The sequence below is a fragment of the Triticum dicoccoides genome, chromosome 2B (assembly GCF_002162155.2).
Source record: "Triticum dicoccoides isolate Atlit2015 ecotype Zavitan chromosome 2B, WEW_v2.0, whole genome shotgun sequence".
Classification (NCBI taxonomy): domain Eukaryota; kingdom Viridiplantae; phylum Streptophyta; class Magnoliopsida; order Poales; family Poaceae; genus Triticum; species Triticum dicoccoides.
Window position 1 is genome coordinate 224,400,176 of NC_041383.1, and position 11,707 is coordinate 224,411,882.

General features: G+C 41.1%; 1 protein-coding gene across 3 annotated transcripts; it reads right to left on the reverse strand.

The window, feature by feature from the left end:
* Nucleotides 1–223: 223 nt before the first annotated feature.
* On the reverse strand, nucleotides 224–11,332 carry LOC119363201. 3 transcript variants are annotated; one of them, XM_037628513.1, is made up of 16 exons: nucleotides 11,197–11,332; nucleotides 9,695–9,909; nucleotides 9,319–9,455; nucleotides 9,121–9,231; nucleotides 8,933–9,034; nucleotides 8,145–8,253; nucleotides 7,873–8,073; nucleotides 7,375–7,543; nucleotides 7,202–7,283; nucleotides 7,024–7,117; nucleotides 5,452–5,548; nucleotides 4,610–4,703; nucleotides 3,930–4,002; nucleotides 2,167–2,340; nucleotides 1,010–1,132; nucleotides 224–644 (listed from the first exon to the last, which is right to left on the reverse strand). In XM_037628513.1, exons 1-16 carry the CDS (start codon nucleotides 11,225–11,227, stop codon nucleotides 483–485), a joined length of 1,974 nt encoding a protein of 657 aa, XP_037484410.1. In that variant the 5' UTR covers nucleotides 11,228–11,332; the 3' UTR covers nucleotides 224–482. The 3 variants fall into 3 exon arrangements, with proteins under 3 accessions (XP_037484410.1, XP_037484411.1, XP_037484412.1); XM_037628514.1 differs by lacking the exon at nucleotides 11,197–11,332 and having other exon boundaries at nucleotides 9,695–9,916; XM_037628515.1 differs by lacking the exons at nucleotides 9,695–9,909; nucleotides 11,197–11,332 and having other exon boundaries at nucleotides 9,121–9,181; nucleotides 9,319–9,452.
* Nucleotides 11,333–11,707: the final 375 nt, after the last annotated feature.

Below are 11,707 nucleotides of genomic sequence, written 5' to 3' on the forward strand. Positions count from 1 at the left end.
AAGGGGATTCGTTGAGACATATGGGTCCGTACCAGTGGTGAAGGAGGCAGCCTGGCGTTGTCGGCCAGTCAATTCCTTATTTGACTAGGCCCTTCAAGTGTCTTGGGGCTTTTGGCGAAAAACTCTTTCCAGGTATCGTTTCTGTCTCCCACCCCACTCTCCAGGTACTGAAATGCAACCCTCGACAACAAACGATTCATCATGGCAGGCGCAGCACAAACAGAAAAAAAAAAGAGACAAGATTCAAAAAGAGCGTCCGTATATGTACAAGGCCCAGATGGCCACACTACCACTACTCCCTCCCATCCATATTAATTGTCACTGACTTAGTACAGGCATCTACAATTACTATACTAGCTTTGACGAGTTTGCTCAAAAGTATTTAGCGAGTTTCAGTGGGCTAATACAGTGTAATAAGCCACATACAACAACAGATATGGTGCAATGGAAGAAAGAAAGAACGACAGGTATGCATGGCTGCCCTAAGATCTGCAGGTGCGGTATACCTCACCGCGCATCACATCAACTGGCCCATGATCATGTGCATAGCGATCCGGGCCAAGATACGCGCCAGCCTTCTCCAGGAGGGCCAAGGCCTCCTCCCTGCCGTACTTTGAGGAGTAAAGGTTCAAGTATTCAATGTCCTGCGTTACAAAATCCAGAAATCAACTGTTAGCTAAGTTTCAGTCAGTTCACAGTTCTCTACTGGAAATTGGTTTAAAGTGAAAGGCTGGAAGAATTCATTTGGTTATGTAACCAATCTAAGCCAACAGTTGTACCAAACAAAAGGTAAGGTGAACTGGTGAAATAGGACAAAAAATGAACTACTCCCGCCGCTCTAAATATAAGATGTTCCGGATATTTCAGTATGGACTACCTACCGACTGAAACGAGTGAACAAACACACTAAAATGCGTCTATATACATCTGAATCAGAAAAAAGTTAAAACATCTTATAATAGTGAACGGCGGGAGTAGCATTTCAAAAAACAAAAACAGAAAGTATCACCTGCATGCCACTGAGAATGCGTTCAAGCCTCAGGGACGCAACTGGTTCCTTTGATGAAGAAAACACCTCGCCAGGGTAAAACAGAACCCCATCGCCTGGAGGAAGGCCGCGTCGGAAACAGATCTACAAACACACAAGTTTGAGAATAAGATTAAACATAATATACCAAGTAAACAAAAACAGTCTAAATTTGAAATGCAAAATAAACATTGAAGTCGGAATAACGATGTCAGATACCTGAATTAACAGGAAATGGCATATTTAAAGCACTAAATCATGTAACAATACAGATGCTGAAAGTTCAGTTTAAGATTAAATGTAGGGAGTAGAACATAAGACAACCCATCCACAGATGCACTAAAATAAGAGTTACTAGATACATATCTATTAGACTTCTAGTCTTAATTTAGTAAGAAAACTATCTTATCACTTTCTTACACATTTATACTCCCTCCGTAAAGAAATATAAGAGCGTTTAGGTCACTACTTTAATGATCTAAACACTCTTATATTTCTTTAAAGAGGGACTACTTGTTACTCAATAGCAAAACATGCTGTATGCATATAAGTTCAACATTCAAACCCATGTACAGGTAATATTTCTTGAAAATACCATAAAATTTTAAAATATGAGCACCAAATACAATAAATTTTAATTATTCCGAATCAAGTTCATAGATGGGAACATAAAATGGGACAGTGCTGAAGATATATGCAACTAATCACAATCATATTTCATGCAAGCCAACTACCTCCATGTTTACCAACAAAAAATGAATGTGAACTTGAAACTTCCATTAGCAAACAAGCATCCTAAATCATGTTTTCTTGCTTACAATGCAACACAAACATTTTTTAACCTATAACATGCCAGACATATCTCCCAACACAAAATGAATCTAATGGAACTTTTGAAGAGATATTTGATGGGTTAGGAACAACCTCCAAAAAATACTTGGGATTTTTTTGTCTGTTCGGTGCTTGAACAAGGGTTTGGTACTTGAACCAGGGGGATTTTCAAACTTACACCCCACATGTCACCGCGAACAAAAACTAGCAGGCAACTTTTACACAAATTCTACTGTAAAAAATGATCACACCCTTCATAGATTGATGTCACCTCACTGTATCAAGAGGTTTTCCAATGTATAGCATACCTCGGCACTTGGAATCATAGCCTTCTCGTAGCAGTTGGTACCCCAGTAAAGAAATCCTGTGCCACCCTCCTTCCATGCTCTCCACATCACTGCCCGATGCTGGGTTCCGCGCATCCCAAGGTGCCAATTTGGTTGAGGATCAGAAGGCCCCATACAAACATATGTCCACCACTCCTACATACGATTAAGATGGTTTCATCAAGATAAAGGTCATGAACTTAAAAACGTTGCATATCTGAGAGAAAAAATCATAAATAATAAAACCACTCTATAAGTCTATATGAGAGAGCCATAGAAAATGCCATTGACCAAGACAGTTTTTTGAAGGTAGTTGACTATGAAACTTGAGGTGGTTCGTAGTTAAAACAGTAGGCTTCATGCCGATTGGTGATCAAACAGCCTAAAATACAGATGCCAATAGTACTCAACCATATCATTAAACTTGTATAGAAAGGTCTGAACCTCTGACTGCATTGGCAACACACGAGAAATTTTTCACTGCATCATTGAAAAGAGAGGGATTTGACAAAAGAACCCAACATTAGTTGAGGAGCTATTTCAATTTTTGGCCTCAGAGCACCACCACTGCTGCCACTTGTGAGGATGGTGCGGCGCCAGCGAAGCGTCCCGAAATTGAGATTTTGGCAGTGCTACTGAAAATCCTCCAACATCCGATTTTGTCGCGTGTGCGACGGTGGGATAGTGTTGCTGCTGTTGGGATCGAGGAAAGTGGAGGAGACAACAGATGATGACTTTGACATGGTGGTGCTTCTCGAGCAGCCGGTCTCGAGCTCCGGGGTGAAAACCTTAGGTCTGACCCTACTTGGTTATACCTGGCAATGGCAGCGTTTTTACGCCATTACCATGTTGATGGAATTGCTTGGAGTTTGCTCGGACATGAACTTCAGGGTGCAAACCCATGATTTGGCTTCGAGGGTTGGATCCGGCGATGACGGCACTTGTGTGTCGTTCCCTTCTTGAAGGCATCGCTTTTGAAGAACCTTTCTCATTGTCCTTGTGTTGTCAAGAGATAGTCGGTGTCGATGGTCTTGTTGTAAATAGTCTATCGCTGTTTGATCGTTTTTTCTTCTTCCTCCGCCAAGGCAGAGCTTCAGTCATGTAGGACTTTGCTTTCTGCCAGCGTGAGTTTTTTTTGTGTGTTGGTGGTGGTTATGTGCATCCTAGCTATGCAGAGGCCAGGTGTCGCTCATTGTGTTTGTATCCGCTTGATGCTCCATTATGAGTCAATAAAAACACCCAGTCTATAGCATCAGACAAATTAATGAACGAGAACTAAGAATAGCAGAAGGATGGTACACAGGAATGTATGCAAATGCAGTTACTGGGCTCACATTGTCCATAGAAACACTACTCGTAAAAGAAAATGTTAAGGAATATACACGCCATATTTTCATAAAGTTTATATGACTCATAAACATTTTTTTATACTTTATGAAAATATAAGAAAATATGGCATAAACCCACGCAAGCTGGCATACTGTCACCCAACAACTTTAATTATACTTCTGATGAAATATACCAATAGATCAGAACAATGTTGTCAGAAGACAATGCTGTAACTTCATGAGACCCTTAAGCATGGAACACGCTTCCTAGAATTTGAAGTAGAATATCAAAGCATTAAAAATAATGTCTTTTTAAGATAACGTAAGGATCATCCTCCTGGCTGTAAACTTGTAAAGAAACTGTAAAATGAAAATGGCACAAATGAAACGAAATAGAAACACAGAAACTGTAATTACTTCACCAAGGTCAGGTCGTAGTTCGGCAATAATATCCTTCACTAAGTCCTCTCTTGTGCCAAGAACCCATTCGCTGTATAAGAAAAAACAATCAGTGATGGAAATGATTCTTCAGTCCTGTAGGTATGCATTTTGTTAGCAAGTCCAAAATTGAACAATGCATGACACTTACATTAGTTCGCACCAAGCCACCAATACTTATACTGGACTAACTATCACATATCTCACACATCCTCAACATGTACAAGCGCTCTCAGTTTCATCAAATTGTCAATCCCATGTCAGTACAAAATTTATCTCAAACACGGCATTGATAACTTCATATTGTTTGGTCCACTTTTGTTAACATAACTACCACTAACTTTCTAAACCCTGTGCACTCCACAAATAGGCTCGGGATTGGTATGAAAAGACAATTCAAGATATAGGTAACCAAATAACACTTTAATGTTCTGAACCTTACACGTTTTGTGTTTAGAGCCAAACATCGTGAATCGATTATTGTCAAATATTGTTGCATTAGTATAGATGCTATATAGGAAACTGAAATAGATCTGGTTTCATATCCACATAGCTGGAAAAGCAAGTCCATATCATGCCAAATCAGTATGACATCAGATGCTCCAGTTTTTGCAGACTAGAAATCCAGAATAAACACACAAGTGCCCAACAATGCATACCTAGTGCAAAAGATTTGTGTATGCGGACGTAGAACATTTGGAACTTTCGCAAAAGCCTCAAAGGTAGAAGGAGCCAGTTCAGAACCACTTGGACCTACATTAGCCATTCAAATTGCAAGAAGAAATGGCATAGAGTATATGCTAAAGAAACTTAAGGCTTCCCAAGTGCCAACTTCCATATAATCATTATCTAAATGCCCATAAAACCTAATATCAGGCTGGGTAACAGAAATATTTTACTCATGAGTCGCAAGTAATCAGATGTTCATTTAAGAGAACATATACAAAGCAAGCACAGTAGCTTAGCAATAAACAAAATAAATAAATAGATAATTCTATGGTACATCAAATCTCAACAGTGATTAAACTAGTTGGAACTTGGAACATCTCAAACTTCAAGATGGCACCCAAGAGAATTGTAATTATTCAACCCCATGTTTGATTCATTTTGCCACAAACGTCCAGTTTCACCTCCCTTTTTTGCTTCAGTATGCTTCTCTACATTCCCCCATCATATTGAGCACTAAACAATATACAGCAGTACCTTATTACCGAATTGTTTTCTAGCATGTTTGCTAAGCTGATTAAGTAACTTAGACTATATATCTACCTCAGTACAATGATCTCTTAATAGTCTCGACGCAAATACATACATATTCATTTCGGATCCAAATAAGTAGTGTTTTTTACACAAGTGTACTCCCTCAGTCCCATAATATAAGACGTTTTTTGACACTAGTGTAGTGCCAAAAAACGTCTTACATTATGGGACGGAGGGAGTACATCACAAGAAGAGCTTTATGTTTTGTCGTATATGAGTCCAAGTATGGAAGTATACTGACCAGCATAATAAGTTGTTAAAATACGCACATCAGGTGTGTATGTCCTTAACTCGTTAGAGATGTTGCGAATCACTTCGTACTGCTCCATATTCAATGGCTGAAAAAACAAGAACAAATTGTAAGATGATCATATGCATCTCTTTTCGATGAAAAGAACAGGTGAGCCATATACATGAGTTGATGTGGTTTGACGCATCAGCATAGAGTTAAACTGGTTTGGCACTCAAGGACTTAAGCACATGCATAGCACCAGAGTGTATAAGTGCAATACTGCAATCCATTTTAGTTTCAGCACCAGATTAAAATGGACCCACAAGAAAGAGATGCTTCATGAATTATTGCATGACCCTTCACAATTTTAATGGAAACTCAAGCGAGTTGAGGAAATAAAATGTAGAAGTTTGCTAGAAATAAACTTTTGTCTTGTTCTTTCCTACTTTATTTCAACTCCTAGATTGTCAGGGATTACAGTTTTTCACGCAAAAAGAATGAACCCATTGAATGAAGCTATGCTAAGTTGGAACCTACCTTCAAAACTTTATTTCCTGATTCTCTTTTTATGTTGATTTGGTGCTCACACCCAAAAGGTTTGAGTAGCGTAGCTGTATGTATTACCTCATGGTTTGCACCAGAATATATTGCCAAGGTGCAAGATGCTGAGGTGCAACCATCAGCTGCTAGCACATAGAAGGTCGAAGCTACACTCACAACTCACATAGAACAAACAGTCAATATACAGTTTTTCTCAAGAATCAGGATATCCTAGGAGCATAGAAGCGATTTAGTTGGCTAAATGAAGTTGGGATCTACCCTTCAAACCAATTAAGGAAGGATTAGCTCAACAGTCAGCTGGTCCTAGTCAGCAGTTGCATGTAGCAGTGTGTACTGAGCACTAGTGTTCTTTGACATGTTGCATTGGCATCATCATTACATACAAAGCAGTTGCAGTCATACAAATTAAACAAAAAATGCTTAGATAGCATTGACTATTAACTACCCTGTGTTTCACAATACTGACAACTAATGCAAACGCAATTAGGGACGAAGATACCCTCGATAACATCTCAAGCATGTAATATGAGTAACAAATACAGGGAATTCACAGGTTTGATAGGGCAATTTGGGAAATTCGCCTAGGGATTTATGAGCTGCCTATGGATTCATGAGTTATATCTTTCTATTTACGACGTTTAAGCCTGGCATGGTTCATTAATTGCTGTTAGTCATAACTCATAACTATATTATCGTTCCAACTGCATAGAACTAGGCAGGACCTAATGGGATTTGAGAACTATGTGACATCACACTACGCAATATAAGCATAGCAACGCTTGAACTTTGTGTTGTAGAACCATGTCACTCAATATAACAACAACAACAAAGCCTTTAGTCCCAAACAAGTTGGGGTAGGCTAGAGGTGAAACCCATAAGATCTCGCGACCAACTCATGGTTCTGGCACATGGATAGCAAGCTTCCACACACCCCTGTCCATGGCTAGTTCTTTGGTGATACTCCAGTCCTTCAGATCTCTCTTTATGGACTCGATATAGAATAGAAGTAAAATCATGCACCTCATCCCACAAGTAGAAGTAAGCTTTTGACCAATGAGCCTCTGTTTTCAAGATTTCAACCTCTCTTCGCAGAGAATTTTTTGCTGCATCGGTACTGTTGTGCATCAACAAAGGAACGAAATTAATAGAAGAGAAGTAAACAAGCTGATATGAAATTTAGTAGAAATTCTAGCATTACCATGACAGAATAGGCGCGTACGGTACAGCATATGCTGCGAGTCTTGGATCAGAGTAATATTCATTAGCCTTTGGATGATCAGCTAAAAGAACAAACACAAAGTTGGAAAATCACATCTGAGAATAAATTTACATAAAGCAGCACACTCTTTTTTTTAGAAATAGATGCATTACCAGGCCAGGGGCATGTGTACGCAAGAATACGCATGCTATCGCCCCATCTGCAGAAAAATGGGCTGATTCTGTACTGGAGGAGCCACCTGAAGTGATGATCCAGTGCATCATACCACCCTTTGGTGCCATGCTCCAAACAAAAGCGGTCTTCAATGACAGTTTCAGATATCTAATATAGTTAAAGGACAACGAATGCATACAAATACAATTCAAATGCAAAAAGATGATAGCTGCAATACCTACATAGACAACTCAAACATAAATTCTCAACTGCAAGTCTGCAAATTGAATGTGTCTTGCACCACAAAGAAGGCATATGTAATTCCTCATATCATAATATGTCAGAACGTTACTACTCCCTCCGTCCGGAAACTTGTCCCTCAAATGAATGTATCTAGCATCAAGTTAGTGCTAGATACATCCATTTGAGGGACAAGTTTGGGACAAGCTTTTTCGGACGGAGGGAGTACATACTAAAGGAGAATATTGCCAGGATACACCAAAAACAGCAGGTAAGGAAGGTGTCAGTGGGAGAGTGAAATCCCACACAGTCAGGCTTAACTTGACACGAACAGCAACATTGTTCATAACATCTTCATCCATCATGTCTCCTAATCCATTATTCTCATGGCAGTCCTGGAATGCTGGAAGTACTAGCATCCTCCTCAGTGTGGTTGAAGTTGATGATAGTCTTAGTATCTACATGTTATAGCACTGTAAGGAAAGGAATTATATGCTAGTATGTTTAGTGTTATTGACAGATAAAATACCATTTCCTCTGACGACGAGTGGTCTCTGGATTCAGTGATATCAAGACAAGTCTTTAATTCTTTATACAGCTGGTATCTCTCAGATTTTGGTAACGAGTCTGCCTTGGAACTGCCACATACATAGCAAAAAAATAACAGTTAATAACTCAAATGATGAATAACTAACAGCACATAGATGCATATGTGGCTACAATTCCAGGCTAAATATCATCTGGACACACGTTACCACCTGCAAGCATCAGATTGGAACACATCCAATACCCGCATCTGAGACCTAAGTTCAGAATTCTAGCTTCAGGATGAATAAGAACTATTTGTAAAGATGTTTGCTTATTTCATGAACTGAGCCCCATCCAATTTACTAACATTATTGGAAGCATATAAGTAAATCAGACTCGTGAACTCACACTAGGTTTCAAATTAGCACTTCATATGGGATCATGATAATGCAAGTCCATGGAAAGTTCAAAAACTTGGAACAAACAGAAAACAATGTCTTGGTTTTTACAAGACGCAACTATAGAAACTCATATCAAGTTCTAATGGCTGGATTTTCCACCGACAATATATACTAAAGAGAATATGACCCTACAGTAAAACAAATTATTTCCAATACTTTATATCATTATACGTCTTCTCGTATTGATATCTCGCTCCAGTATGCCATTTGGTCACTTGCGTAAGTGGTTAGAATTTGTCCTCGTGTTTTTCTCCAAGCAATTAAATCAGATTATACTACCATTTGTGACATAAGTACATCACCAAATAAGTAGCCAATTTAAGCTTACTCTGAGTCTGTCCTCACAGCAGTAATACATATTTCTCCTTCATATAGACCAGGCTCTTGCCCACAAGGAACATTTAGTGAGACCCATACTGCAGTTGTTTCCCTGTACAACAAAAGCAACTAGCAATTATTAAAAAAATGAAGACAAATATTTCAATCATGTGGCTAGCTAAAGCACAGAAGCAGTACCCAGGAAGTAGGTTTATTTGCGGACTCGAAGGATCGATAGGCACAAGGGCATCTGGTACACCTAATATAGGCACCACACGTCGCAACGTTATAGATTGACCAACCACTAACCTGATACAGCATTGTTATAATCACCCAAAGTAGAATGTACACATCTTGGTTAGCCACTGAATGAATTCGAAATTTAAACAAACAAACCTGCCTCCAGAGGATGAGCATAGATCAGTGCACTGAATCTGCACAGGCCCTGCAATACCTGAACTGGCCCATGAAACTTTTGGGCGTAACGCGATTTGAAAACTTTCCCTTTCATTTCTTGCTGCCAAAAGGTTAACCTGAAGGGATTTTGGAAGGAAGATAATAAAATATGAGGAACCTAATAGTAACAGAGCAGTACCAGATCATAAAGCAGTAGGATTGGTGAACAACAGCATGTCCCAAGTTACAGTCGAAAGAAGAAAAATGATCAGAAGGAACAGAAATATGGCACGCCACTAGAACATTCTGCATAGTGCTGTGAAGCAATAGATTATATGTTCTTCTAGCAGTGCTAATAAAATTAAGTACAACTTACATGTTCCAGAGGTCGAGGTGCTTCTTGTTGGCTAACATTTGCTGTGCTGGGCATAGACCACACATGCAAAAGATCTGCCGAGTGCACCTTAGTAGGGTCAATTACACTAGAACCTAGATGCGACCCCTGTAAGCCTCCATCCACCCAGCCATAACTAGTGCCTCCTCCAGCTACACCCTCCACAGGTGGTACAGATATTTCTTGTGTCTTACTTACTGTCATATGAACAAAAATATCTGTGATCAGGCTAGATAACCAGAATTTAAGCTTCAAAGTTTCCTTCATTGCTGATAAAAGTAAAAATCCCAATATACACAAAAGAATAGTTATCAATCACTAGTTCTTATATGTAAAAGTCAGTTCCAGTTGTGACATATTATGCACTGAACTTATGCAAACAGTTGTTATACGAGGCTCGGATACCTGTATTTCACAACAAACAGACCGAGAAAACATTGAGTGTGCTAGTTATGCATAAACTATGTAAACTTTTAAATACTGTGCCTTTTCCCTGATGCAACTTCAATATCTTCATCACAGTGCACATGCATTATTCAACTAAATCATATTTCCTGGGTTACAACTTACAAGTAGGATATTAGGCAAATCTTACGTTGCTATATAAGTGCTGGGAATAAAGGCAAACCGCCAGTTATGTGAATCATCGGATACCATCTCCTAACATTATCTGAACCTAAACCCAAAGTGCCTGATAAATATGGATGCATAGATTAATCGCAGTTCTACAACAAGTCCAAATTCAGTAGTACGCAGATAACCAGGATATCAGATATAGGTGAGCATCCTTAAGCTCGCATGGAGTGGGTGCCTAAGAATTCAGTAAGCTGGGAGAAAGGGCAAAACAGGTAGGCCTTTTATGCATTCATCACTCGGTGGGATGATGCCTTACATGATTCATTTCTTAGCTTGCAAGCTTGGTTTTAACTACGTGTGATCCATCAGATGCGTGTCTGGATTTGGTTTTCAGGTGATCACTAAACTGAACAGGTACACTCTCTTAAGCTCAGAAGTGAGAACAGAATGGGGTCAGGCCAATGACCAATCTCATCTGATTTATTTATGTATTGAAATCGACACTAGCTACAACACCTCCACCCAAGTTGTGCTCGGTGATCAGGTCAGAACCAAACTTGCCATTGTAATGCTGATATATACCTAATCATGCTCCATTCACAATTCAGTGGCCTATTCGATAACTGAGAGTAATAGCGAGCAAACTCGGCACATTGCAGCGGCACAACGCAGGCTCAGCTCGTGCGCGGTAGATTTCAGCCTCGCCACCGCCGCAGACACACGAACACCATGCGGACCGAGCAACACCAGCACTCAATAATCCTACGGCAGCTCCACGCGCGAAGCAGCTGAAGCAAACGGAGAAGGAAATGGGCGCGGGGGGTCCGGGTCCGGGGTGGACGGGCGATCGAGCTGTCCCGGGCAGCAATCCAGTTGGATGAGGCCGCGGAGAGGGGGGCGGCGCGTACCTGCGGCGGAGCTGGGGTCGCTGGACTCCATGGCGCCGGCGGCGGGGAGCGATCGGTCGGTCGAGGAGGGGGGGGGGCAGAGCGTGGGCTGCTCTGTTGGATAGTGGGGGAAGGGGGATGAGGGGAAGGAAGTGGGGAACGGGGGGAAGCGAGGACGGTTTCCTTTGATCGTGCTGTCCAACGTCCCGGCTCCCGAGAAGGACGAGGGCCCCACGGAACCACGTCGCCCCGAGCGCGGGGGCGCACGCGGGCGAGGGCGCGGCCCGGGCCGGCCGTGGCGGCCTCTCAATGATCGATCGATCGCCCCGGTCCCCGTGACCCCGCGCGCCGCGCCGCGCGGCTTGCGAAATCGGCTTGCGCTATGCGGTGGCGTGGTGCGTGTGTGTGTGTGTGTCTGCCTCTAGAAGACGCGCCCAATTGAGTATTGTCCCCGCTCAGAAAGGTTTCATTTCATCTTGGGCAGATGTGATCAAATCCTATTCCTAAGCTACTGTACTTTGCTTCCATGATT